General features: G+C 51.1%; 1 protein-coding gene and 1 pseudogene across 1 annotated transcript; one reads left to right on the top strand and one right to left on the bottom strand.

The window, feature by feature from the left end:
* Positions 1–1,624: 1,624 nt before the first annotated feature.
* LOC137750082 (brain-specific serine protease 4-like) lies at positions 1,625–5,561 on the bottom strand. The gene is made up of 6 exons (XM_068524404.1): positions 5,480–5,561; positions 4,799–4,825; positions 4,239–4,410; positions 3,718–3,995; positions 2,492–2,649; positions 1,625–1,885 (listed from the first exon to the last, which is right to left on the bottom strand). Exons 1-6 carry the CDS (start codon positions 5,559–5,561, stop codon positions 1,625–1,627), a joined length of 978 nt encoding a protein of 325 aa, XP_068380505.1.
* Positions 5,562–22,654: 17,093 nt separating this feature from the next.
* On the top strand, positions 22,655–22,959 carry LOC137750697 (cysteine-rich PDZ-binding protein pseudogene; annotated as a pseudogene).
* Positions 22,960–25,211: the final 2,252 nt, after the last annotated feature.

Here is a 25,211-nt window from a genome sequence, read left to right as displayed (position 1 = left end):
ATTGGAGGCAGAGGCAGAGGGCGGTGAGAGACAGGGCGTGGGGGACACTGAGCCACAGAGGCCAGTGGCCAGAGACAGAGACAAAGAAGGAGTGAGGGGACAGGGACAGGACGTGGGGGAACGAGGAACAGAGGAAGAGCCTGGAGGGCAGAGGGGGAAACGGAGGCAGGAAGAAGGGCAGCGAATGAGGCACTGGTGGAGGGGTATGGGGGGGGGGGGAGGGGAGACTGAGTCCAGAGAGGAGGGTAAGTGGACAAGGGAAGCAGAGTGACAGGTAAAGCGGGACCAGGTCACAAAGGGGAGGGGCCTCACCTGAGCCACCTGCTCACCCCCCAGCTGGTTCCCAGGCCAGCAGGAGGCCAGGTTAGCGTTTGTTTGTTAATAAGACCAACCCCACAGCACTTATTAACATGGGGGTAATCAAAACAATATGAACAAAAGTTTTAGAACAATGCTCCCAGTAAAGGACACCAACCAACCAACCAAACCACACCTGTGCTGCCTCCTCAAGCTCACTGCACTGATCATTTCTAGTTGGAGACCCTGAGGCAGCCACTCAGCTCTGTCCTCTGCACAGCCGGGCCTACTTGTCTTCCTGACTGTCAGAAAAAATCTCTCCCGCACATACTCATCAAACCAACCACACAGCCCTGCCTGCACATTCGCTTGTTTCTGGGAAGGCCAGGTGGGGCTGATGGGGTACAGCGTCCTGGGCCCTGGAAGGAGGGGCAGGGCTGGTCCAGGAGGCCAGAGGCCTGGCTGCAGGAAGGTGGGCGGTGGGAAAGGGGAGCATTAGCTCGGTCCCAGGCAGACCCCATGGTGGCCTAGGACTCAGCTCTCAGCCCCACCCCGTGGGGGCAGGTGAGGTGACTCAAGCCCCCACGGAGACCTGCTGTCTCACTGTTTTGCTCCTTCGTTCTGGGGGGAGGATTCACAGAATCGGCAGTGAGTCACTGGCTGAGTCAGCTCCTGGGGAGTCCTGGCTGCCTCAGCCCAAACTGAGACACCCGGCTCTAAAATGAGGGAGGATGGGGGACACCCCACTCTCGTGTGTGTGTGGCGGGGGTTCTCCTAGCCAGCCCTGTTTCGGAAATTCAACAGGCAGGTTGGGGACCTGCCTGGCCCTGCAGCCCCCAACACCCACCTTTCATGTGGGAGAGCTGGGCCTCCTGTCTCCTCTCCATTTGGTCTCTCTGGTGGCAAGGGGTTACAAAAGGACAGTGCAAAGGTCAGAAGTCAGGATGCTGAATCCTAGGTGGGCAGGACACCTGGGTCCCTGGCCAGACCACCATCCAAACTCCTACCTGCCAGCCCCCGTTTTAACCCCGACTGGACCCTGCTTCCCAATGTTCCCATACACGAGGGAAAAAATAGGAACTGGGGAATAAACAATTTATTGAAATTGGAGGAATAAATAAGACGTGTGGGAGGAGTTACAAATAACTGTAAAAATCATTAACATGTATGTACACAAAGGCGCTCCGGGCCTCGGGGGTGGGGCCTGAGCCCAGGGGCGGGGCGGGGCCTCCCCGCGGAGGAGATCAGGCGCCGGCACTCGGGCGCCCCCCCAGAGGTAGACCGCTTATTTACAACAGAGGAAACAGCACGTGGTCTCCCCGGATCCCTAAACCCCGCGGCCCCGGGCGGCCCCGCGAGCTCGCCGCGCCCCCAGAGCCCGTCCCCGGCGCCCTGTGGGCCCGCTACCCTGCGAGTGCCCGCGGAGCTGCACCCCTTGCACGATCCCCTGTACCCAGGAGCGGTGGGCGGCCAGGCTGATGTAGACGCCGGGCCGGTTGCGCTCCGCACAGCCCTCGCCCCAGCTGATGACGCCCGCCAGCAGCCAGGTGCGCTCGACCTGGCACATCAGGGGGCCTCCGGAGTCGCCCTGCGGAGAGGCGGGAAGGTTAGGGACCCGCGTGGGGCAAGCGGTGAGCAGAGCCCAGGACCCGCACCGCAGCGGGTGGCAGTTCCCTTCGCGGGGGACCATTTCTCCGACCTGGGGGCCGCGGCACTCTAACCAACGCCACCAGGACCGGGAGGGCGGGGAAGGACACACTTCCCAGGCTCACTTCCGGTAAGAAGCACTTTGTGCTAGACCTTCTCCCTCACAGCCCTGGAGGCAGGGAGGATTGTGACTTGCTTCACAGTTGAGGAAACCGAGGCTCAGAAAGAAGAAAACTGACCCAGCCTGGGTGTGGACCATCGCACCGTCCCGCCGTGCTCCGCCACAGTGGTGGAGCTGGAGCTGGTTCTGGGGGCCAGGACCGTGGCACCCCTTCAGGAGGATGCCAGCTCCCTGAGAATGGGGTCAGGCACACCGGAGGTGCTCAGAATGTTTGATGTATGAATGGCTGAGCCAGGCTGGGGCCGGGTTCTGTAGGCATCTATCTAGGGGGACTACCAGGTCACAGCCGATTCTGGGAGGAGGCCCAGGAGGAGAGGGGTGATGGAGCTCAGTGGGGCAGGGCTGGGAAGGAGGTGGTGTGCTCACCAGACAGGCGTCCCGCTCCCCCTCCAGGTAGCCGGCGCACAGCATGTCCTCCGTAATGGCGCCCTGCCCGGCTCCCCGCCAGTACAGGCGGCTGCAGACTGCTGAGTCGATGATGGGAACCTTTAGCTTCTGGAGGGTCTGAGGGTGGGGCAGGGGCACTGGGAGCAGGGAGGAGAGAGTCAGGCTTGGGAGACTCTCCTGGTGGCCTCCTCAATTCCCTCCTCAATTCCCTCAGCAGCGTTTCTCAAAGGGTAAATGGATCAGCTCTGTCAGGCTCTCCCACAATGCCTGCAGAAAGCCCAAATTCCAGGACTCCACTCTGGACCTACTGAATCCCAAATGAACGTGCAGCCTGAAACTCTGAATCTTTAACAAGCTCTCTGATGCCAATGAGATGGTTCAAACTAATGGTCCAGGCTTGACCCGTCTCAGGCATTACTTTAACCAGCACCGGTACTGCTACAGACTAATGGCCACTCAGTGTTGAATGTTACTGGGACTTGAGGGACCCCCCCCCCCCATCCCCTAGGGGGATTGACCCTAGGGTTGGTCTGTAGACCTTCCCCAGTTCATAAATCCACCTTTCACAGGAACCCCTAAGAGTGACCGTGGGGAGGCTGGCTGAAACTTCAGAGTCAGTGGGGTCCCCAGACGCCCAAACTGGTGTCATTTCTCTTAATTCTGGAATCTGGTTAAAGTTCCATATATATATGTCACTGCTTCTCTGCCTCTTACTTTATCTAATCTAATTTGTGTTTCTAGATGAGGTTTTACAAACCTCCAGACTTGGTTTGCCAATTATATTTTACCATTTATGGAGACTGCATTTTCTCCTGGGAATTTTGCCTGCAATTGTGTCATGATGCCACCAGGGGGCATTTATTCCAGATTTGGAATCTTAGGGCTGTTTTCATATTCACCTGGTTCAGCTTGGTCCCATAGACACCTCCTCTCAGCTGTTCCTATATCACTTAATATCTTGGTTGATCTGGCATCTTTGCCTCAGAACACAGCAAAAGGTACCTTTTAACTAGAAATGATCTAGAACTATCCACCTAGGCTTCTGCGTCGTCACATCTCTGGGTCACAGCCTGTCTTTTCTTCTATCTGTGTCATGCTCTGCCTCTGGCCTCTATCCTTTGCTGCCCATGGCACCTGTATCTCCCAGTGTCCACCACCCTCTATCCCCACCCACCCCCACCCCCCTGGTGGGAAAGAAGCCACACCTCCATCGTGGATACTCCCCCAGCCAGCAATCCAGCAGTTGGTGTCCGGAAGGAGATGGACGGAGGAATCAGGCAGGCAGATGGGCAGGATGCGTTCAGAGAACTGGATGGCGTGCTCCAGGCGCACCAAGGCGATGTCAGCATGGGCGCCTTCCTTCCAGGAGTACACAGGGTGGGACTGCACCCAGGCAATACCCACCTCCTGGGACCTCGGGCCGGGGTTCCCCAGCTGCCAGGCCCCCAGCAGCACAGAGAACAGGGCTGGTTTGTTCAGATGGCTGGAAGGGAGAGGGAGGGGGTGGCATCAGCCAGGAACCACTGGGTGGTCAGGAAGGGTCTGGGAAGGGTTTCTGGGGGAATGGCAGGCATATGAAGGCCCCTGGTGAGCAAAAGAGGCTTCTGGGGAGAAGCAGGGACTCCCCTGAGGGACCCAAGACTGGACTAAGGCCTGGAAGCCGGGGCCGTGTGGGCAGCCCGGGGTCTGGGGAATCGAGTGGAGGGGACCGGCTGAGCATATGTACCCCTTGAAGCAGTGGGCGGCCGTGAGCACCCAGTGGTTGGTGAGCAGGGAGCCTGCACAGTAGTGGGTGCCATTCTTCTGGATGCTCACAAGCCAGGGCCACTCGGCATCGGTGCTGTCCTCACCACCCACGATTCGGTTCAGGTGTTGGGGCTTTCCACAGGCTGGAGGGCCTGGTGGAGGAGGGGCCGGTGTGTCAAACCCTCAGGCACAATCCTCATCCCTTCCAGCCCCCCTTCCCTGCCTTCAGCACTTAGGCCTGTGCTCCAGTCTCCTCCCACCCTGCTCCGTCCTTTGCTGCCTCTTCCCCCGCCCTTCCACCCTCTGCCCTCCCCTCTGGCTCAGCACTTGGTCCTCTAGCCGCTCACCCCCTCCTGGGCCTCTCTCCTCCGCATCCCGACTCTCTGGGCCTCGTTTCCTGCCTGCCCTTCCTCTCCAGCTCAAACCCCCTCTTGCCCCACTGCCCGCTTCTGACCTGTCCCCCACAGACAGACACACAGACACTACCCTGCCCTTCAGGCTTCCTCCCTCCCCGCTTCCCTGAGGGCAGCTCTGACTTACCAGCTATCTTGGCAGCAGCTAGGGTGGCTGAGGGCAAGAGAAAGAAAGGGTCAGGCCGGTGGAGGGGAGCCCTGGTGCCCAGCGATCCTTCCCGGTGGCTCAGTCCCTGGGGCCCTCCAGGCCACCCCAGGCGGGGCATTTCCTGGAGCCTGGGCAGGACAGACAGAAACCTCAGGCCCTCGCTGTGAGCTGCGGCCTTGGCCTCCCTGCAACTTCCGGTGCAGCCTGTGCCCGGGCTCCATCCAGCCTGCCTGGGGGTGAGGGGTCAGCTCCTGGGGTGTCTCACTGAGGTGAGAGTGAGAACCCCCCTCTCAGGCCAGAGGTCTGGATGCCGCTGCCCCAGCAGTGGACCATGCAGACCCAAGAGACAGGAACGGGACATGAAGAGGGTAAATAACAAGCAGAGCTGAGCACACTGAGCGCTGACTGCGCTCAGCCCTGTCCTGGGCCCTGTAGTGCAGTGTTTCATGTACTCCTCACAGCTGTGCAGGAACCTGAGGCTCAGAGCAGGCAAATAATGATAGAGAGGAAGAGAGGTAGAGGGAGAGAGGGAGAGAGGGAGGTGGGGGAACAGAGCAACAGATGAGAGGGAGAGGAGGGATTCAGGCAGGACCAAGAGGGAGGGCGGCTGGGTGGACAATGGGGAAGGGGTGGAGGGGGCAGCAGGCCCTCAGGACTCACCTGGAGCAGCCAGAAGCAGCAGGGAGGTTACAATCCTGAGGTAGTGCCTCCCCAGGGCAGGGAGAGTCTTGGGAACCACCATGGCCACTGCCGACAGGAGAGCTTGGGTTCCCTGCAGGCCACCCCAGGTTTTATCCTGTGAGGCGGAATGCCGTCGGACCAGTCCCCCAAGTGAGTGGCTCAGTCCCGCCACCCCGGGCTGTCAGTCACAGGGAGGGGGTGGGGCTTCGGGGAGGAAATAAGCCGTTAAAGTCGGGGGTGGGAGGGCTCTAGCTGGGTCCCCTACCTCGGGCCTGGATCCGCGGACTCAGGTCTCAGGATCTGGGCTCTGGAGGGGCAGGCGAGGGAACCTGGGCCCTCAGGTCTAAGCTGGGCCTTGACCTTGACTGGGGGGGGCAGGGCAGAGAAAGGCCCTTAAGCTTGAAGGGGAGGTGGTCCAGGTGGGGAAGGAAGGCACTCAGACCCTGGGGCCTGGGTCCGCGGTGGCGGGAGCCGTTGGGGAGGCCCTGGGGCCTCGGGTGGGTGACAGCGGGCAAGGGGCTGCCCAGAGGCTCCGTAACGGCTCCTGTGACTCAGCGGAAGACCTGACCCAGCCCTGGGCTCGGGGATCCCGTTAACCCACTTGCCAGAAGGCGTGAATCAGACCCCCAGTGGCCACCTGTCCCGGGGACACCTTCCTGTGGGCCCTGTCACTCAGCAGCCTGAGGATTCATCTCTCACCTGGACTCCCAGGAAGCCCGGGCGGGGCAGCCAGTTGCCCAGGTGGCTGTGACTGATGCGGCTGCCTGGGGAGGGCTGGGATGCTGAGTCCCCACACCCCACCCCAGCCCCTGTGCTCCCAGGACCACCCCCCTGGACTCCTCCTTGGGGTCAAACGGCTGCTGGGTGATGCTTGAGCGGGGAGCCCAGGTCGGGGTGTGGGATGCGAAATGCTCCCCCAAGGAATCTGCCCGCGTGATCCTGTAGCCCCCACCCTGCAGTCAGGTCTTCCGTGACTCAGCGCCCCACACTCCAGACACCCGTGCCCTGAGCAGGAGGAGTCAGGCTTCTTCCGAGTGAGACTGTGTATCTTTGTCCTTCAGTCATTTGATCAACAAACCTTGCGATGGCCCTCAATATGCCTGGGGAGGGGCATGGACATAACAGCAGTTACGGCGTGCTTAGTGAGCCAGGCACCACCTCATTCAGTCTGCAAAGTCCCTTATTATTATTCCCATTCTGCAGATTAGCAAACTGAGGCCGCTTAGGTTAGTGACTTACACAAGGTCCCCCAGCTGGTGAGGGGAGGAGCCCAGATGTGAACCCCAATTCTAGAGAATTGGGCACCTGCTGTATGCCAGGTCCTGTGCTGGGCACCGGGACACGATAATGAATAAGACACATGTCCTGTCCTTAGACAGCACACGTCTCCCCAGGGGTGGGAGGCAGTGAGCAAGTAATGACCGCAAGGGGTCATGGGGGGATGGGCACAGAGGCCTGGGACTGGGGTAGGAGTGTCAGGGAAGGAGGGGGCTGCAGGCGTGGACCCTGGAGGGCCCTCCTGAGGGTGGGTGCTGTGTGCTGCGACTCTCAGAGGGGAGGGACAGTGAGGAGTTTCCCCATGGATCCTCGGGATCTAGGTTGGCACCTGGTGCACACTGGGTCTCGATGGATGTTTGTTGAATGAATAAACAAGTGAGGAAGAAGTGAGTCTGGAGAATTCCACTGGGGACCAACTGCTCCAGCCTCCTGCCTCTCCAGTTCCTCTCTGTTCCAGCTCTTCATGCCATTCATGCCACCTGGATCACTTCCCAGGTGATCCAAGGGGCAGGCATGTGCCCCAAGATGTTGCTGTCCTCGAGATGGGGTGGCCAGGAAGATAGCCCCAAGGGGAAGGGCCCTGGAAGAACCAGGGGAAGTCCAGAAAAGCCAGTGAAGACTACCTGGTACAAGTCCTGGGAAAGGACCCCACAGACCGGCTCCCCAGTTCCCAAGGAGTGGAGACCTTGGTATGATTCAACATTCATTCAAACAGAATATTCATTGTGCCCACGGTATGCCAGACCTATGCCAGGCATCGTGGCTGGGCATCTCTTCTCCGGGGCAGGAGATGGATGGGCTGCCCACCCTGCCACCCACTCTCCGTGTCCCTGCCAGGCCGTCTCAGACCACTGATGATTTTGCAGGGAGGTGGGGGTGACAGATAGGGCTGCAGAGGCCTCAGAGGGCATAGCAGCTGGAGCCAGCAATGCTCAATCCAGAGAAGTGACTTACTGCCCCCCTTCTCTCAGCATCTCAGATGTGGGCACCGGAGTCTGGCAGATATCTGATCAGGGGTATCCGTTCATTATCCAACCAAATCTACTGAGCACCTACTGCGATACAGCTGTGAATAAACCAAACCAAAGACAATCCTGCCCTCATGGCAGGGACACCAGGGGAAACAGAAGAAACAACATAAATAAGTAAATCATTTAGTTTAATAGATGATAAAGTCTATGGGGAAAACCAAAGCTGGAAGGGACTCTGGGGTGGGGGTGGGGATGGGAGGGGGAACAGGAGGTGGGGTGTGGGGTTTTGGGGTTTGTAATCTTAAATCAGGAGCCCAGGGAAGAAGTGCAAACCTTCAGCTGAGACTTGCAGGAGAGGGGCAGAGGCGGGTGTGGTCAGAGGCCATTCCAGCCGCAGGAAGAGCAAACTCAAAGTCTCGGTGGGTGGAATGGAGGATTCCAGTGGCAAAGGAGAAGCACAGGGGCTAAGGGGGCCTGGCCCGGCCACCCGGTCTCCCCGTGTAGGTGACACTGAGCCTGGCTCCAGAGTATGAGTTGGGGACGCTAGGAGGAGAGGTGGGGAGAGCCATCCAGGGTGAGGGGCCAACCAGCTCAGGGCACAGGGACAGGGTACTCGGGGCAGAGGCCACCAGACCACCAGGGTCCTTGTGGGCCCAACCATATAAGGGAGCCTTGGCTTTAGGGGAGGAGCCCTGCAGACAGAAACCCAGCAGAGAGCATCGGCCGCAGGAACTGCTCTCTCCTCTGAGGCTCATTTTCATGCAGTTCTGGCCCTGGCTTGGAGATTGCGAGCTGTTTTCTGTAAGGAGAGGCTGGATCTCTGAGCTGGAGAGGGGAGCCGGGGTGAGGTGGGGGTCACGCTGAACTCCAGGCAAGCCACTTGGCTGAGATCAGCACTGCATTCCAGGTGTGGAATCTAGCCCTCCAGTGGGTTTGGTCAGACCCGCACTGCTGTGTTTTTTAAATTGGGCAAATCCACATTAAAAAAAAAAAAATCTGGGGGCTTCCCTGTCGGTCCAGTGGTTAAGACTCCATGCTTCCAATGCAGGGGACACAGGTTTGATCCCTGGTTGGGGAACGAAGATCCCACAAGCCAGGCGGCGCGGCCAAAAAAATCTGAATTTTGACTAATGCTGTTGTGAACACAAGTGTACAAATGTTTTTCTGAGTCCCTGCTAAAACAGATGTTTGCACACCCATGTTCACAGCAGCATTATTCGCAGCAGACAAAAAGGTGAAACAACCCAGTGTCCATCGATGGATGAATGGATAAACAAAAGGTGGACCATTATGTACTGTTCAGCACGAAAAGGAATGAAGCACTGACACACGCTACAACATGGATGGACCTTGAGGACATTATGCTGAGTGAAATAAGCCAGACACAAAAGGACAAATACTGTATGATTCCACCTATATGAGGTCCCTAGAGCAGTTAAATTCATAGCAACAGAAAGTAGAGGGTGGGTGCCAGAGACTGGGGGAGGGGGGATCGGAGTTAGTGTTTAATGGGTAAGGAGTTTGCTCAAGAAGATGAAAGTTCTGGAGACGGATGGTGGCGATGGTTGCACAACACTGTGAACGTATGTAATGCCATCGGACTGTACACTTAAAAATGGCTAAAATGATAAATCTTATGTGTATTTCACTACAATTAAAAAATGGAAAAAGAAATCTGAATATCCACCGCTTCATGAACCTCAGAAGCTGTGGCAACACTGGGCCCCGCTGGGCTGAGAGGCCTGATTCCAGTCCAGCCCCACTCACCCACCCGCACTCTGCGGTTTGGGCCAGCCAGGGCACCGCGTCTTTGGGGATCTCCTGCGCTCGGAGGGCAGGGCTTGGGACAGAACAGATGCTCCACCCCTGCCAGGTGACTCAAGTAAGCTCCCAGAGCAAGCAGAGAACTCCGAAGGAGCCAGGGACATAGCAGCTGCTTCTTCCAACCTGGCCTTGGTTTGTGCATCTGTGCAGAGGCTTGTCAGCCCCGCTATGTCTGTCATGACTGCTCAGGCAAAGGGCTGGAGGCCACGCCAGGCTGAGCGCCGACTGAGCAACGGCTAGGCTGTGCTGTCTGCAGGCAAGTTTTTCCAGGGCACTAATGGTTTTGAGGAACCTGGCCTGGCTGGTCTCAGGGACACTGCTCACCGGCTGGCATTTCATCACCTTTCCGAGGGGACGTCCTTCCATCTAACCACTCCTGAACTGTCCTGGGAGCTCAGCTGTCACTCGGGGGCTCCCTGCCTCTTGGCGACTGGGGCGAAGAATGCTCTTAGTCATGGAGGAAAGGAGACCTTTCCAGTGACGTTTGGAAAGCTCTCCCCATCCCAAGAGCCTGGGTCCCCCTCAGAGCCTCGCCATGGCTCCTATGGCCCCAGGCCTCGCATTTCCTCTACCTCTGCCCAGGCTCCTCAAGGCCCTCTCGGTTCTGCTTACCCCGGTCCCAGCCCCAGAGTTCTGTTTCTTCTCCCTTCCACGAGAAACCCAGCTTCATCGGTGCACACCGAATCCTTTCCCCATCTGCAGGCTCTCGGACCCTGGGCTGTGTAGTCCAGGCACTCCCCACCCGCACCCCCACCCCAAATTCTGCGAAATAAAATTTTCTCCATCTTATAACAGCATTGTCTGTTCTCTTGACAGTTCCTCAAAATGGAAGTTGAGCATCCCCCTCCTTGCGCAGCCTTCCTTTCTGTAGTCCTAGGGGTCCCTCCTCCCCAGTCCCTTCCTCAACCCCATACTTTCTAAACACAGAGCCCCTCCCTGACCCACACCACTGTCTGACTCTTTGAATGCTGGACATCCAGGGTCCAGGTGTTAATGGCGTGACTCCATGTATCTTCACTCTGGTTAATGTCTTCCTGGAATATGGAGCATTGTTCATTCTCGTGGTCCACTAAGACTTTCAGCACTTTTTAAAAAACTGCACTTATCCTTGTTCCTCCATTCCTTAGTGGTCCATCTCTTTTTTGATGGCAGGTCTCCATGTCAGCCTCCTCCAGAGTTTTCCTTCCATGGCTTAGAGCATTCTCCTAGGTTTTGCTCATAACCTATTCCTTCTTCGGAAAAGTTGGCTGTACATCAGAATTCTTAGAGCACGTTTTCCCCGTTGCCTCCTGTTGTTCTGGAAAAATATCCCACCAGCCTGGCTGGGAATCACCAGGGAGGAAGGTGGCCAGTCATCCTACAGAAATGTCATTGGAAAGGTCTCCTTTCCTCCATGACTAAGAGCATTCTTCACCAGTCAAGCACACTGCTCTTCCTCCTACCCAGGACCAACTAGAATGACTCTCACTGCAACACTGAGAAATCAGTCTGGAAGGACTGCAATTCCTCTGCACCAGGAAACAGAGAGGGGAGCTCCATGCTGGGAAGGGCCGAGCCCGGACGGAGCCTGATGGGAAGAGTTGAGCTGGGAAGGGCAGAGGGAGTGGGCACGCGGGGCAAACTGCCTTGCTGGGTGCCCATCGCCGGCCTGGGCCACTTCTAGCACTCTTGGTGACTCATCAATGACCCGCAGACCTAGAAGTTGTGAGGTCAGAGGTCATGGCCAAGGGCTCATGGAGAGGAAGTGACTGTACAGAATTAACTTCGGCTAGGGGTAGGCGGAGAATGAGAGGCCCCCAGTTCCAGAGGTGAGCTGGGCACAGAGCTGGAGTCTGCAGGTCTGCCTGTGGGGTACCTACTGAGCCATGAGCTGGGCAGCCACGTGATGCTGGCCAGAGAGGAGGCGTGGAGAAACCGGCTCCAGCATCCCCTGCAAGGTGGAGAGCCACCTGCCTCCAGCCACGTTCCTCCTCCCCCATCAACCCTCCAGGGAAATAAGTGGCTGTGCTAATTACTGCTAATGAATGGCTTCTGGGTAAGTCAGAGTATGGACATTTCTCTTGCCAGGAGGACAGACAGCTCTGGGGGAGTCAGTAGGCAGCTGGGATTGGGATACCCCTGTTCTAGGGGCCCAGGGAGAAAGACACCCCCCAGTTGCAGTCCATAGCTGTGCCTCCAAGACACAGGCTGGGTACTGGGGATCTGGATTCCCACCAGGCATCTTTAACTAGGAACCTGGAGATTCCCTCGAATTCAGACACTCCACAGGCACCCCGTCTCAGAAAACGGCACCACCGTGCACCCAGTTGCTCAAGCCACACGCCTGCGAGCCATCCTTGATTCAGCCTTTTTCTCCCCACCCATAACCAATTGTAAAGGAAAAACTCCTTCTCTGTACACACAAAATACTTTTGACACCAGGTGTGCGGGTTTTTCCACCACAAGCAGTTCTCTAATTCTCTGTGGACACCAACCGTGTGTCCTACGATTTAACTCAATCCTGACACTAACTGGAGTTTGTGCAGATCCCACAGGTTAAAGGCTCAGTCCCACAAGACTCCCCCCATCTCAGATGCCAATCACAAGTGGTGGGTCCTCAGGTCACCTGCACATGTCTGACGTGGCTACAAATCGGGACTTCCCAGGAACCCCCTCCTCAGGTTTGGTAATTTACTATAACGACTCAACAGAACTCAGGGAAACACTTATTTACATTTACCAGTTTATTATACAATAAAGGACACAGATGGACAGCCAGGTGAAGAGGCGCATGGGGCAAAGTCCGGAAGGGTCCCGACTGCAGGAGCTTCTGTCCCCATGGATCTGGGGTGTGCCACCTGCCTTGCACGTGGATGTGTTCCCCAACCTGGATGCCTTCCAAACCCTGTACTTTAGGGATTTTTATGGAGGCTCGTCACGTGGGCACGATCCATTATTAACTCAATCTCCAGCCCCTCCCTGCTCCCCAGAAGATGGGAGATGGGGCTTAAAGTTTCAAGCTTCTAATACGGCTTGGTCTTTCTGGTGACCAGTCACCATCCAGGAGCCAAAGAGGCCACCAAGAATTATCTCATTAGAACAAAAGATGCTCCAATCACCCAGGAATTCCAAGGGCTTCAGGAACGGGGGTGAGGCGGGGAGAGACCAATATATACATATTTGCAGTGTAAGTGTCTGACATTAAGCTTTTGGTTGCTGGGGCATCCATTTCAAGACATCCATCTCGAATGAACACATCGCCAGCTGTGCGACACAGCTACTAGCTGACAACCAGATAAGGAGCCAGGCGGCCCCGCCCATGAAGGATTAGAAAGGTTTAGAAAGCCCTGGGTGACCTAGATAACTGACCACTGGAGTGACCCCACTTTTCCCTTCCTGAGCCCAAATTCCCACTCTTAGGTTTTATTTATTTATTTATTGGCCTTGCCGAGAGGCTTGCGGGATCTCAGTTTCCCGACCAGGGATTGAACCTGGGCCACGGTAGTGAAAGTGCTGAATCCTAACCACTAGACCACCAGGAACTCCCCCAACTCTCAGCTTTTAAATTTGGCCATGAATTAGAATTTAAATTCGACAAAGAGTGAAGCCGGGAAACCCCAGCCTCCTCACCCTTGGACCCTAATAAAGGCAGAGCCCCCTGTCCGCGTCCCCCATCCCCCACCTACCCTCGACCTCGCTGTGTGGCCCTAGGGTGTGCGGTGTGCCCTCCAGGACCTGTGAGTAATAAATCTGGTTTCTTTCCAAAGTTTCCTGAGGATTGTTGTTAAGGTGTGTCTTGCAATCATAATAAGAACCACAAGGGCCAGTCCAGCCACAACACGTCTGTGAAGGCCTTGCCGTGTCGTGGGGCCGGGGGAGGGGCTCAGGCACCCCTCGCCACCAGCGTTACTACTGATAGGCTGAGCCCGACACAGCAATACTTCTTACTTCCCACCAATCCATCGGCACGTCCTGGTGTCTCCAGCCCAGAACAAGCGAGCGGGAGAGCCCAGGCCTTCTCCCCCACCCCACAACCCCGGCACAGGCCCGCCAGCCCCCCTCCTGGTGGGTCCTGGGTCCCCTCCAGGCTCCTCTCCCACAGCAACCAGAGATGTTTAACAAAACACCAACTAGATCACGGCATCTCCCCGTTAAAAACCCTAGCGGTGCTCACTGCACTTAGGAGATCTCAAATCCTCGCGGCTCCTCCCTGCAGGTGCTGCAGCATCCACCCCTGCTGACCTCTTCCCATTCCCGTCCTCACTCCTGGCTCACGCCCAGCCCCACTGGGCCTCTATTTCCTCTTCGCCCTTTGCACGTGCTGCTTCATCTAACCGGAAGGTCTTGACCGCACCTTCAGAGCAGGCACCTTCTCTTTGGCCTTAGTTTAAGTGACACCCTGTTATTCTTTTTTTAAAAAATTAACTAATTAATAAACTTGGCTGCGCCGGGTCTTAGTTGTGGCAAGCAAGATCTTCGTTGCCACGTGCAGGATCTTTAGTTGTGGCATGGGAACTCTTAGTTGTGGCGTGTGGGATCTAGTTCCCAGACCAGGGATAGAACCCAGGCCCCCTGCATTGGGAGCGCGGAGTCTTAGCCACTGGACCACCAGGGAAGTCCCTCTGTTATTCTTTTACACAGCCCTGTTGGGAAAAGTGTGGAAGACTTGAAATGGGCAAATGAGGTGCCTGGATAGCCTTCCAAGGCAAGCTGGAGCCTCCAGGGGTCATCTGATCCCATAGGGGAGTGCACCTTTGTTTGTCTCTGATGAGGCTATTTGACAGCTCTGTGGAGACAGAAGTTAATTGGCAGAAAACTGATAGTAATGCCAATAATTCCTGCTCCTAGAAAGCAAGTCACATCCCACCAATGCTACTGATTATTGCCCTGTGAGGATGGACAGCATTGCTGGCTGGCATTCTCGTCGTCCTGTGGAAGAGATGATTCCAAACGTTACATTCCTTGCTTTAGGCTACTGAGCAGCCTTGCATCCATTATTAGCAAATTGATTTCAGCATTCCTGATTTCCCATGTATATGTCTCTTCTTCAGATTCTCTTTTAAACCAGTTTTAACATCTTGATGGTTTCCTCCTTCATTAATGAGTTAAAATCTTTGATAAATGCCACTTTTATATTTATTTGAAAGTCATGCTTTTACCTTTTTTGAAAATTACACTTTTAACAGCTCACTGTTATACCCACAATGCTTGGCACGTAGCAGCTCCCACTTTTGCTGAGTCAATTGATTACTTAATGAAATGAAACAGTACACAACTTTTTTCCTAACTGATAAAACAGGCTATGGATTCTATTTTTACCCTTTTATATTATTGGAATCATGCTACTACATTATTTCAATCTGTTTTCTAAATGTAATATATTTTGGTATCTTCCCATGTCAGTAAACTATTTTCATAACATGAAAATTAACACTGGACATTCATTCTTTTTACTACTGTACAGAATGCTTCATTAAACAATCTTATTCAGAAATCTTTGAAAAACATCTCTGATTATTTCCACAAGTTATATTCCTAATAGAGATATTGCTAGGTCAAAGGTTATAAACTTATATACAGCTTTTAGCATGTATTATCAAACTACTCTCTATTCTAAAATTGTATAGTGATTTATTTTCCTTTCCTTTCTTTACCATAGAAAGATGAAATGCAAATATTTTCCCCTCATATCCTGGCAGAGTTTCAAGATCCCATCTTTCTTGCCCTCGAGGAAAAGAGAACTGGTTTTCCAGTTGCTAATGACTTGGTCTCAAGACTTACCTTGCCCTCAGGTCTGCTGGGAAAGACAAGAGGAGACAGGAAATGCTTCACTGAGGAACAGAAAGGGGGAAGGAATTCCCCCAGTTTAAATGAAGGGAAGACCAGCAGATTTCCGTGTGAGGGCGCAGCTCAAAGGCTCAGGAGCCCCAAGGAGCCCAGGCTTCACTGGGAGACCCCAGCCATCAGGTGCCAGGGCCTGGGAGTGCCCAGAGAGGACCCACCTGATCAGAATTTACTCCTCACCCATGCCTGCCCTGCACTGGGCTGCGCTGCCAACCTCCACTTGTGCCACACATGCCACCTCCACGCTTCCCTAGCAAAGCAGATATCCAGCCAGGACGCTCCGAGGGGGCCCAAATGAATGTCACCTACAGGCTGTAAATAGCTGCTTCCTCAAGCCCCCGACTGCCCCTTAATGCCACTGCTCCAGCCCTCCCCTAGACCCCCAAAGGGAGTAATTAAAGGGTTAATGCTGGGGACTTCCCTGGCGGTCCAGTGGTTAAGACTCTGTGCTTCCAGTGCCGGGGGTATGGGTTTGATCCCTGGTTGGGGAACTAAGACCCCACATGCCACTCAGCATGGCCAAAAAAATGAAAAAAAGAGGGGGGGTGGTTAATGCCTGTTGAGACAGGGGAACTCCAAGGGGCTCCGGCCAGCCTTTTCTGATTGTTTCCTGCCTGTAAAGAACTGGTTGTTCAATATTTTTTATGTTGCCCTTGCACCTGTCCTGGGGATGGGGAGGGGGTCAGGGGGAGCAGTGCAGGAACTGACCTGAACAAGCCCCAGACTCCCTGAGCTGGGATGGTGGTTACTGTCATCTTCATTTCTCCTGCTTTCTCTGCCAACCTGATTAATCCTCTGAGTCCTTCCCAACTTCGCTTCCCATGGAACCAGTCTCTCTCTCACAGCTGTCCTAGACCCACAGTTCACAGGGCAGCCCACACTGCTAAGGGCTGACGCTGCTCCAGAATCATCTGCACCCCAGTTGCAACTGCTGCCACTCAACACATGAGCTCACTTCAGCCTCCTTATCCTGCCCAAAGCACCGTCTTCCCCACCATACCTAGGGGGAAATGAGCTCAGAGAGGGGAGGAGCTCACCCCAATTCACATGACTGGGAAGTAGGAAGGCCAGGAGTCAAACACCCCAGGGCCATTTGAAGGCCTTGATAAGGCTGGAACATTTGTAACCTTGACGCCTCCACCACATGGCATCAAACATGTGAACGTGCACCTCCCTTTACCGAGTAAATGCAATGACCCTGTTACTATATGCGTTCAGTCGCAGTTGGCAAGTGAACATAGTGATATGTTGGAGACATTTAATAAACATCTATTCGTTTCGATTTGGCAGCTCCCTTTTCGGATTTGACAGTAAGAATTATTTTTCAAGACGCAGACAGTTTTGTAAGCCCCACCGTGCTGTAATACTGAAAGGCTCCAACAGGCTGAAACCTTGGTCTTCTCACGCATGCCCAGCTCCTCCCGTGCCCCCCGCGCGCCCCGCGCCCCAATCCCCATTTCACGCACAAGAAAACCACATACAGGATTCCTCTGGGTGCAAATAGCAGAGGACTGTGACTCACACTGGCTGAGGCAAAATAACATGACTGTTACTGTGAGTTTACTATTCCCGGAAACACCTGCCCGGGAGCACAAAAGGTGCAGATAACTTTACTCCTTGACTTCAGAAAAATCCATCAAAAATGGCACAACTTTTTTTTTTTTTTTAACTTTGGGTTTATTTATTTATTTATTTATGGCTGCGTTGGGTCTTCGTTTCTGTGCGAGGGCTTTCTCTAGTTGCGGCAAGTGGGGGCCACTCTTCATCGCGGTGCGCGGGCCTCTCGTTATCGCGGCCTCTCTTGTTGCGGAGCACAGGCTCCAGACGCGCAGGCTCAGTAATTGTGGCTCACGGGCCTTGTTGCTCCGCGGCATGTGGGATCTTCCCAGACCAGGGCTCGAACCCGTGTGCCTTGCATTGGCAGGCAGATTCTCAACCACTGCGCCACCAGGGAAGCCCCATGGCACAACTTTTTAACAGGTAACATCAAACAACTGTTGAAGCTCCAAGACTCTGAAACCCTCACCTCGCTGAGACGACAAATCCTAAACTACTGTGACCAACAACCTTACACTATATAACATGATTCTTACCCAATCCTCATTAAGGTCCACCTTAAACCAGACCCCAAAACCTCTCTATCTCAACTTTGCCCTTCCCACCTCCTCTCCACTAAGGACTCTTTCAAGATGGTGCTCTCCCTGAACAAGGGAAGCAACAAACTCAGTTCTGTCTTTGCAACAGGCTGTTTGGATAGTATTTTCAAGGAGCCAGCATTTGACGAGGGGTACAGGACCAACACGGTGGGCCGAGCCCGACTGGGCCAGACGCAGCGCTGGAGTAAATCTCCCTGGAGGGGTGGGCACTACCTGCCAAAGAGAAAGAAAGGGAACAGATGTCTGGGAGCCAAACAACAGTGTCTACTGCAGTAACCCATGCCCAGCTGGCTTAAATGCCTTGCCCAAGGCCACACAGACTGTTGGCATAAGAGCTGGGAGGAGAACGCAGGCTTTTTGGCCAGCAGGCCATTGCCCTCGTCCTCACCCACACTGGAAGCCTGGGAAGCCTCCTTCCCTGATCTCCCGGGCGCTGCTGCCTCAGGGTGACCCAGGAGGAAGCTCCTGTTCGTCGTCCCTCCGCACTAATCCACACTAGTCCAGGAAAATATAAGCTAATTGCCCACTGATTAATTGATGACCTAGAACCGCTCTGGAACCTCAGCAGGCGGAAGCACGATCACCGCGCGGGGGATGCCGGGAAGGCGGCGGCTGGGCCGACTTCCGGCCTCAGAGGCTGCCGGGTGTGGGCTTTGGGCCGAGGGCGGCCGCGTTGGGGGCGGCCCTTCCGCGCCCCAAGACCCCTGCCAGCGTCCCCCGGGCCTGGACGCGCCCGAAATAAAAGGAAAAGCGTCTTCATGGTCCAGGAGCCTAACAGGTGCCGCGGACCGCAGGGGTCTTCGACTCCGACTCCGGCTGCCTATCAGACTGTGTCTGTCGCCCCCCAGTGGCCGTGTGGGGGACTCGAGCCGGAGTTTGCTGCTCCCCACCTGAGCCCCATTCCTCCTCCTGCCTTTGTTTCCCAGCGCCTTGGAAGAAGTAAAATGCGAACCATCAGAAATGAGAGGAGAAGGCTTCCTTCGTGGCTCAGTGGTTAAGAATCCGCCTGCCATTGTAGGGGAGACGGGTCCGAGCCCTGGTCCGGGAAAAACCCACATTCTGCGGAGCAACTAAGCCAGTGCGCCACAACTACTGAGCCTGCGCTCTAGAGCCGGCAAGCCACAACTACTGAAGCCCGCGAGCCACAAGCCACTGCAATGAGAAGCCCGCACACCGCAACGAAGAGTAGCCCCTGCTCTCCGCAACTGGAGAAAGCCCACACGCAGCAATGAAGACCCAACGCAGCCAAAAATAATAAATAAATAAAATAAATTTTTTTTTAAAAAATGAGGAGACAGTGTGTTCAGGAGTTTTGCAAGCTGGATGTTCAATACATTATTTATCTTTTAAAAGTCATTGTTGGGGACTTCCCTGGTGGTCAAGACCCCACGCTCTCAATGCAGGGGGCCAGGGTTCGATCCCTGCTCAGGGAACTAGATGCCGCATGCCGCAACTAAAGATCCCGCATGCTGCAACTAAGACCCGGTGCAGCCAAATAAATATATATTTTTTAAAAAGTCATCGTTAGAAGTTGTATTATATAAACCTACAATTAAATTATATTCAAAAATTTAGCAAATAATCAAAATTCATCGCTTTCTATTTATTTTACGATTATCTATGTTCTTGAGGTTTTTGTGTCTATTATGTCCGTATGGTGGAAATAGCATACAATGATGTGCTACTGTACATTTATTTCTGACTCCACATTCAGTGACCCTGTTGGTAACTTGACATCATCCATAATGGGAGTATTTATACCACAGAAATTGGCAAACTCTAGAAATCAGTCCCCACCCCCCCAACCCCCAACTCCCACCAGGGTCATTCACCAGCACACCACTTGAGTCAGACAATGGTGGGGTGCACAGAGAACAAGGCCCATGTCTTTTGGGGGGCCAGCACAGGAACATAATCAGTTTCCTCTTTATCAAGCGCCAGCACAGGTCCTGACCATGGTGCTCAATGAATGAGGAAGGGAGGGAGGGAGAAAATTATATGCTAAACTGGGCTCTCTGTAAATTTTCTTAAGATCAGCTTACCTAACATTGATTGTGCGTCTTACCTGACCTTTTCCCAGTTGACCTAACAGTCCTTACTGCGTGGTGTGCAAGGCCTTGAATGCCAACAATTGAAATAGTTTCCCTGGAGAAGGTCAGCCAAGGAAGGATTTTGAGTTGGGAATGATATAATTCAAATTTTGCTTTAGGATGAGAATCAGGCCTGTGTGCAGGACAGGTTAAAGAGAGGAAGGAACAGAAACCAGGAGACCAGACTGTTCATTCAAGACTTGGCTCAGCACTCAGGACCTGTGTAGGGGCAAGGCTGTGGAGAGGAATGTAAATCACAATCCATGGCCCCAGGGAGTTCAACCTTATGGTGCAAGAGATCGTAAACTGACAATTACTATGAGTGTGATAAGTGCGTTGAAAAAGGCAGTTCAAAGTGCCAAAGGGTGACATTCTTTCTGGAGGAGGCAAAGAAGCTGTGACCCAGCCCTGACAAGTAGGGCTTGTAGGCAGAGGGAAGTTATCAAAAGAAGGAAGAGGGGTGGGTTCCAGGCTGAGAGAACTGCCCAGGCAAAGGCCTGGGTTTGTAGAGGGCCTTGGAGATTTGGCTGGAACAGGAGAGCTAAGAGGAGGGTGATGGGAGATGGATCTGGAAAAGCACTGGTGTTCTCACTGCTGAGGCTGAGCAGGAATGGTTAGTGTGGGGGCAAAGAGCAAGTCCTGACAGAATGGGATGGGGGATGCTCTGTGTATTCTCCTGTTGTGAGCTCCACGTCTGCAGCAACACGACGTTTCAGCCACGTCTCCTATCTTCCTTCTGTGATCCAGCCAGGAAGGAATACTGATTCCCAGTATGGCTGAAGGCTCCTGACTCCATACCTGGCCCACGCTGCTCTTATGACCAAAATTCTCTTCAACCACACATATTCTCTCCATCTGTCTATCTCTCTGTCTCTCTGTCTCTCACTCACACCCACACACACACGCACACACACTCCATTTTGGAAATTTTATACAACTTTTATCATCTAGCTGGATGTCTTGATTCAAAGTCAGTCCCCTGAGATTCTTTTTTTAAAAAAATTTTTGGACAAACTCAAGAAATAAAACTGCCTTTGAACAGCTTTATGTTTGATACATTAAAATTTTCAATTTTTTCGATGTTTGCATTTTGTTTCTGTATTCTGGGGCTATAAATATATTCTATATTTTCTTCCAATATGTTTCTATAAGCATATCATCACATTTTTATGAATGATATGAAGTGCAGATATACTATTTTCCAAATATATTAGCTAATTATTTTCAAGGATGCTAACTGAATAACCTTTTCATTCCCCACTGATTTGACGTGACATCGACATAAGATACATTTATGTATATGTGTTAGGGTAAAATTCATACACATATCTGTTAAGTTTTGACCAGGGAAGCAGAACCTCCATGAGCAATATAAAATAAGGAATTAATTGTAGAGATCACGTTTTACATGATTGTGGGAGTAAGGGGGAAAGTCTATGGAAGGCTGGCTGCCTCTTCATCTACAACTGCTAAAGTCAGAGAAATCAGAAAATCAGAAAAAGAGTTAAGGCGGAAGCAAGGGAGAGCGAGGACAAACTGGAACCACATCTGTCTCTCTCTGCCTCTACCCTTGATAACATAATGACTTGCAGAAGGAGCTGGTGTCCTTCACCTTGAATCTGCAAATGTGCCTGGCTCAGGACACTGAGAAGCTAGTGGAAGAGACTTGGTGAGAGCTGCAGGAGCCATGGACCTGCTGCTGACCAAAGGGGCTCAGCAGATCAGTGACCATGTGCATGAGCTAGTGAGGACTCATCCCTGCACTGACCTCAGAGCTTCATGGCTGCTGCTTCATTTAAACCTTCCTGATCACACATGGATTTCTTTTCAAGCCATACCAACATGGAAGGGAATTCTGGGGAACATAGTTCCCAATATATATATATATAAAGAAGATATAACAATTATAAATATATATGCACCCAATATTGGAGCACTTAGATATATAAAATAAATATTAGCAGAACTAAAAGGAGAAATAGACAGTGATACAGTAATAGTAGAGGACTTCAATATCCTACTTTCAACAACTGATAGATCATTCAGACAGAAAAACAATAAGGAAATAGTGGACTTGAATAACACTATAGACCAATGGACCTAGCAGACATATACAGAACATTCCATCCAAAACCAGAAGAAGACACATTCTTTTCAATGCACATGGAACATTCTTCAGGAGAGATTATACATTAGGTCACAAAACAAGTCTTAACAAATTTAATAAGATTGAAGTCATATCAAGTATCCTTCCTAACCACAATGGTATGAAACAAAATCAAACATAGGAGAAAAATTTATAAATATGTGGAAATTAAACGATATACACCTGTACAACCAACCAATGGGTCAAAGAAGAAATCAAGAGGGAAATAAAAAACTATCTTGAGACAAACAAAAATAGAAACACAACATACCAAAACTTATGGGATTCATCAAAAACAATCCTAAGAGGAAAGTTGAGAGTGATAAACACCTACATTAAGAAAAAAGAAAGATCTCAAATAAACAATCTAACTTTACACCTCAGGGAATTAGAAAAAAGAAGGAAAAATAAGTCCAAAGTTAGCAGATGTAAGGAAATAAAGATTAGAGATAAATTTCAAAGACACTAGAAAGACAATTAAAAAGATCAACAAAACTAATAGTTGGGGTTTTTTAAAAAGATAAAACTGAAAAACCTTTAGCTAGACTAACAAAGAAAAAAGGGAGGAGACATTACAAGTGATACTACAGAAATACAAAGCATCATAAGAGACTGCTATGAAAAACTATACGCCAACAAATTGTATATAACCTATAAGAAGTGGATAAATTCTTAGAAACATACAACCTATCAAGACTGAATCATAAAGAAATAGAAAATCTGAATGGACCAATAGCAAGTAAGGTAATTGAAGCAGTAACCAAAGACCTACCAACAAAGAAAAGCCCAAGACCAGAAGCCTTCATGGGTGAATTCTACCAAACATTTAAAGAAGAACTAGCTACCACTCCTTCTGTCATGGAAGGATGGTGTGTGAAAAATGTAAAAAGAAACTTGGTACTGTTATCACTCTAGATACATGGAAAGATGGTGCAAGGAATATCACAGGAAGTGGTAGAAGAGAGCTGGACAAAAATAAAGCTTTGACCTAAAAAAAAAGCAAGACTTGATCCACATGGAAAGAATAGGTCCTCCACTTGCAGAATTTGTAAAAGTTCTATGCACCAACTGGGTTCTCATTATTGCAAGTGCTGTGCCTACAAAAAGGGCGTCTGCGCTATGTGGGGAAAAAAATTTGGATACCAAAAACTACAAGCAAACGTCTGTCTAGATGTATTGAAGTTTCTGGCTTTCCATATGATTTACTTTTTGCTTTGAATTTTCAAGGCATAACATAGATGTTCAGGTTACAAAATATGTCTTAAAACAATTAGGGTTTAATTCAGGGAAGTTGATTCGTATTCATTCTTCTGTTTTCAAGCAGTTCTGAACTGCAACAGTGTAACTAGTTTTCTGTCTTAAGTTGCTTTTTTTCCTTACAAACATCTTATTGAACTGGAATAAGTGGCAAATGTAATGAAAAAAGATTTTCCCAGTTCTATATGTACTTTTTATTTATCATTATATATTATTTTTATCCTTTCTCTCTACTTTATTTGTAGATATTGCAAAAGTGTGAAGGAGATTATTGATATTTGGCTCTGAACCTGGCATCCAGACATGTAATTCTTCCCTCATTCCCTGTTGGTTGCATAGTTCTCAGAATCAGCAGCCCCTTAATTAACTGCAGCTTCATAGGGAATTTAAATATCTGAGACCTTTATTACTGAGTTGTTCCTTAAGTAATTAGCCCAGACCCAAATCAAACACAAGTTGTAGTTATGATATTTTTTATTTGTTCTTGAAGCCAAAGTGCCATTATCTTTCACATGAGAATGAAAACACAAGGGATACCCTGTATATGTCCACATGAATACACTGGATTTCAGAAAAATACATATTCCATACATTACCCTGAATTCAAACTGTCATGAAAGCCAGGATAACTATGTGCACCCATGATGATATGCAATGAATGAATCACCACTCTTAGGGAAAGTGTTTGATGCAGAAACCAAACTTTTTTTTTTAACCTCCTCTACTTCCCCCTCCCCTGCTAAAAATAAATAGAATTTAATTAATTAAAGAAGAACTAATGCCAATATTTCTCAACTTTCCAAACAACTGAAGAGGAGGGAACACTTCCAAACTCATTTTATAAAGTCAGCACTACCCTCATACCAAAGCCAGATAAAGACAGTATAAAAAAAGCAAATTATAGGCCAATATCTCTGATGAACATAAATGCAAAAACCCTCAACAAAATGAGAGAAAACTGAATAAAACAGCACATTAAAAGGATCATGCGGGCTTCCCTGGTGGCGCAGTGGTTAAGAATCTGCCTGCCAATGCAGGGGACACAGGTTCAAGCCCTGGTCCAGGAAGATCCCACATGCCGCGGAGCAACTAAGCCCGTGCTCTACAACTACTGAGCCTGCGCTCTAGAGCCTGTGAGCCACAACTGCTGAGCCCGCGTGCCACAACTACTGAAGCCCGTGCACCCTAGAGCCCATGCTCTGCAACAAGAGAAGCCACCGCAATAAGTACTGCAATGAAGAGTAGCCCCCGCTCTCCGCAACTAGAGAAAGCCCACGTGCAGCAATGAAGACCCAACACAGCCATAAATAAATAAATAAATAAGTTCACTATTAAAAAAAAAAAAGGATCATGCACCACAACCAAGTGAAATTTATCCATGGGATGCAAGGAAAATTAAACATATGCAAATCAATAAATGTGATATACTACATTAACAGACTGAAGAATAAGAATTATATGATCATCTCAGTAGATTCCAAAAAAGCATTGACAAAATTCAACATCCTTTTTATGATAAAAACTCTCAACAAATGAGGTATAGAAGGAATGTAGCCCAACATAATAAAGGCCATATATGACAAGCCCACAGTTAACATCATATTCAACAGTGAAAAGCTGAAAGCTGTTCCTCTAGATCAGGAACAAGACAAGGATGCCTACCTTCACCACTTTTTTTTTTTTTTTTTGGAGTAGAATCGCTTTACAATGTTGTGTTAGTTTCTGCTGTACAATGAAGTGAATCAGCTATATGTATACCTATATCCCCTCCCTCTTGGACCTCCCTCCCACCTCCCCCATCCCACCCATCTAGGTCATCACAGAGCACTGAGCTGAGCTCCCTGTGCTATACAGCAGGTTCCCTCTAGCTATCTATTTTACACATGGTAGTGTATTTATGTCAAACCTAATCTCCCAATTCATCCCACCCTCCCCTTCCCCCGCTGTGTCCACATGTCCATTCTTTATGTCTATGTCTCCATTCCTGCCCTACAAATAGGCTAATTTGTACCATTTTTCTAGATTCCACATATATGTGTTAACATATGATACATGTTTTTCTCTTTCTAGCTTACTTCACTCTGTATGACACCACTTCTATTCAATATAGTGCTGGAAATCCTAGCCAGAGCAATTAGACAAGAAAAAGAAATAAAAGGCATACAA

Source organism: Eschrichtius robustus, chromosome 16 (assembly GCF_028021215.1).
Source record: "Eschrichtius robustus isolate mEscRob2 chromosome 16, mEscRob2.pri, whole genome shotgun sequence".
In the NCBI taxonomy this organism is placed as follows: domain Eukaryota; kingdom Metazoa; phylum Chordata; class Mammalia; order Artiodactyla; family Eschrichtiidae; genus Eschrichtius; species Eschrichtius robustus.
This window is presented reverse-complemented; position numbering and strand designations above follow the sequence as displayed.